Source organism: Petaurus breviceps, unplaced genomic scaffold (genome assembly GCF_028583685.1).
Source record: "Petaurus breviceps papuanus isolate PSGF00001 unplaced genomic scaffold, PetGlider_PUasm1.0 173, whole genome shotgun sequence".
NCBI classification, from domain to species: domain Eukaryota; kingdom Metazoa; phylum Chordata; class Mammalia; order Diprotodontia; family Petauridae; genus Petaurus; species Petaurus breviceps.
The window spans coordinates 11400108-11401304 of NW_027185759.1; the positions used below are offsets into that span (position 1 = coordinate 11400108).

The 1197-nt window shown below is 54.1% G+C and overlaps 1 protein-coding gene across 1 annotated transcript in view; it reads right to left on the reverse strand.

The window, feature by feature from the left end:
• ESPNL (espin like) overlaps positions 1–812 on the reverse strand; it is a 41228-nt gene extending 40416 nt beyond the window's left edge. The window contains exon 1 of the mRNA XM_069083224.1: positions 519–812. Within this exon, the coding sequence (XP_068939325.1) occupies positions 519–812 (294 nt within the window). The remainder of the gene's footprint in view (positions 1–518) is intronic.
• Between the last annotated feature and the right edge of the window lie 385 nt (positions 813–1197).

Consider the following 1197-nt stretch of genomic DNA (forward strand, 5'->3'; position numbering starts at 1 on the left):
CACACACACACACACACACACACACCTGAGCTGTAACGGATGTGGCCAATATGTGAATTTGTTTTGCTTGACTAGACACATTTTTAACACAGATTTTTTTTTCTTTCCCCATATCAAGTGTTTACCTGGAAAATAAATCTTAAAATACTATAGGAAATACATACTCTAAAACATTAGAGACTGAGCAACAGATTCTAAATCTGCCTTGATTCCAAAATCTAGAGCAAGATCATGAGAAATGGATCGGAAAGGCCTAGAATCGAACATTCACACCTCCCAGAGAAGGAGAGGGAGACCTCAGCACTATATGTGGGTGGCTCAAGGTCACCCACAGCCACTAAGGGATGGAGCTCGGATTTGAGTCCGGGTCTCCCGGACCCATTGGCTGCACCATAAGGACACCATTCCAGATGGCTGAAGCATCCCAGATCCGTTTCCCATTTACTCAGACCCCGCCCCCCCTGACCCCGGCCTGCTTGCCCTCTGGCTGGCTGCCTGTGCCTTGCTCCCTCAGGTACCTGAGCACAATAGCCCCCTTCTTGGACGAGCCAGCGCAGCTCAGCCAGGTGGCCCATGGCAGCCGCGTCGTGCGCCGGAGTGGCTCCGTTGTTAGCCCGCTGATTCCCTGGAACCTTGACTTGCTCACCCAGGAACTTGAGGCAGTCTAGCTGGCCGGCTCTGGAGGCGTGGTGCACCAAGCCAGCCCCCAGGGAGTCTGTGACAGTCTGGTCCAGAACGCCATCCTCAAAGAGCTGCTTCAAAGTGGTCAAGTCCCCATACTTGGCTGCCAGAAGTGCCCTTTGATCGCCCATCCCGAGATACCTGCTGGCTTTCCTGCAGATGCCAGTGTTCCTCTAGGGAACTGCTCATGCTCACAGTGCCAGGGTCCTGTTTCCTGTGTGGACAGGAGCTACCATCTCTGGTTACCTGATAAGGCTCGGTGGAGGGCAGGCAGATGGGAGGCTGCCGCTGCTGGGGAGTTGGAGGAGGGCTTGTCAGCAGGGCCTAAGCTCCAAGAAACACTTGGGGGTATGACGGGGAGATAATGACAACACAGGGTGTCCTGGACCCAGAGAGCTGTTTCCCTGGCTCCATTCTTGGCTGGGTTGCTCTCTTAAGAAGCAGGATCAGCCTGGAGCCAGGATTGTCAGCCTCCAGCAGGCAGGGCAGAATCCATCAGCCACCTAGCACTTATGA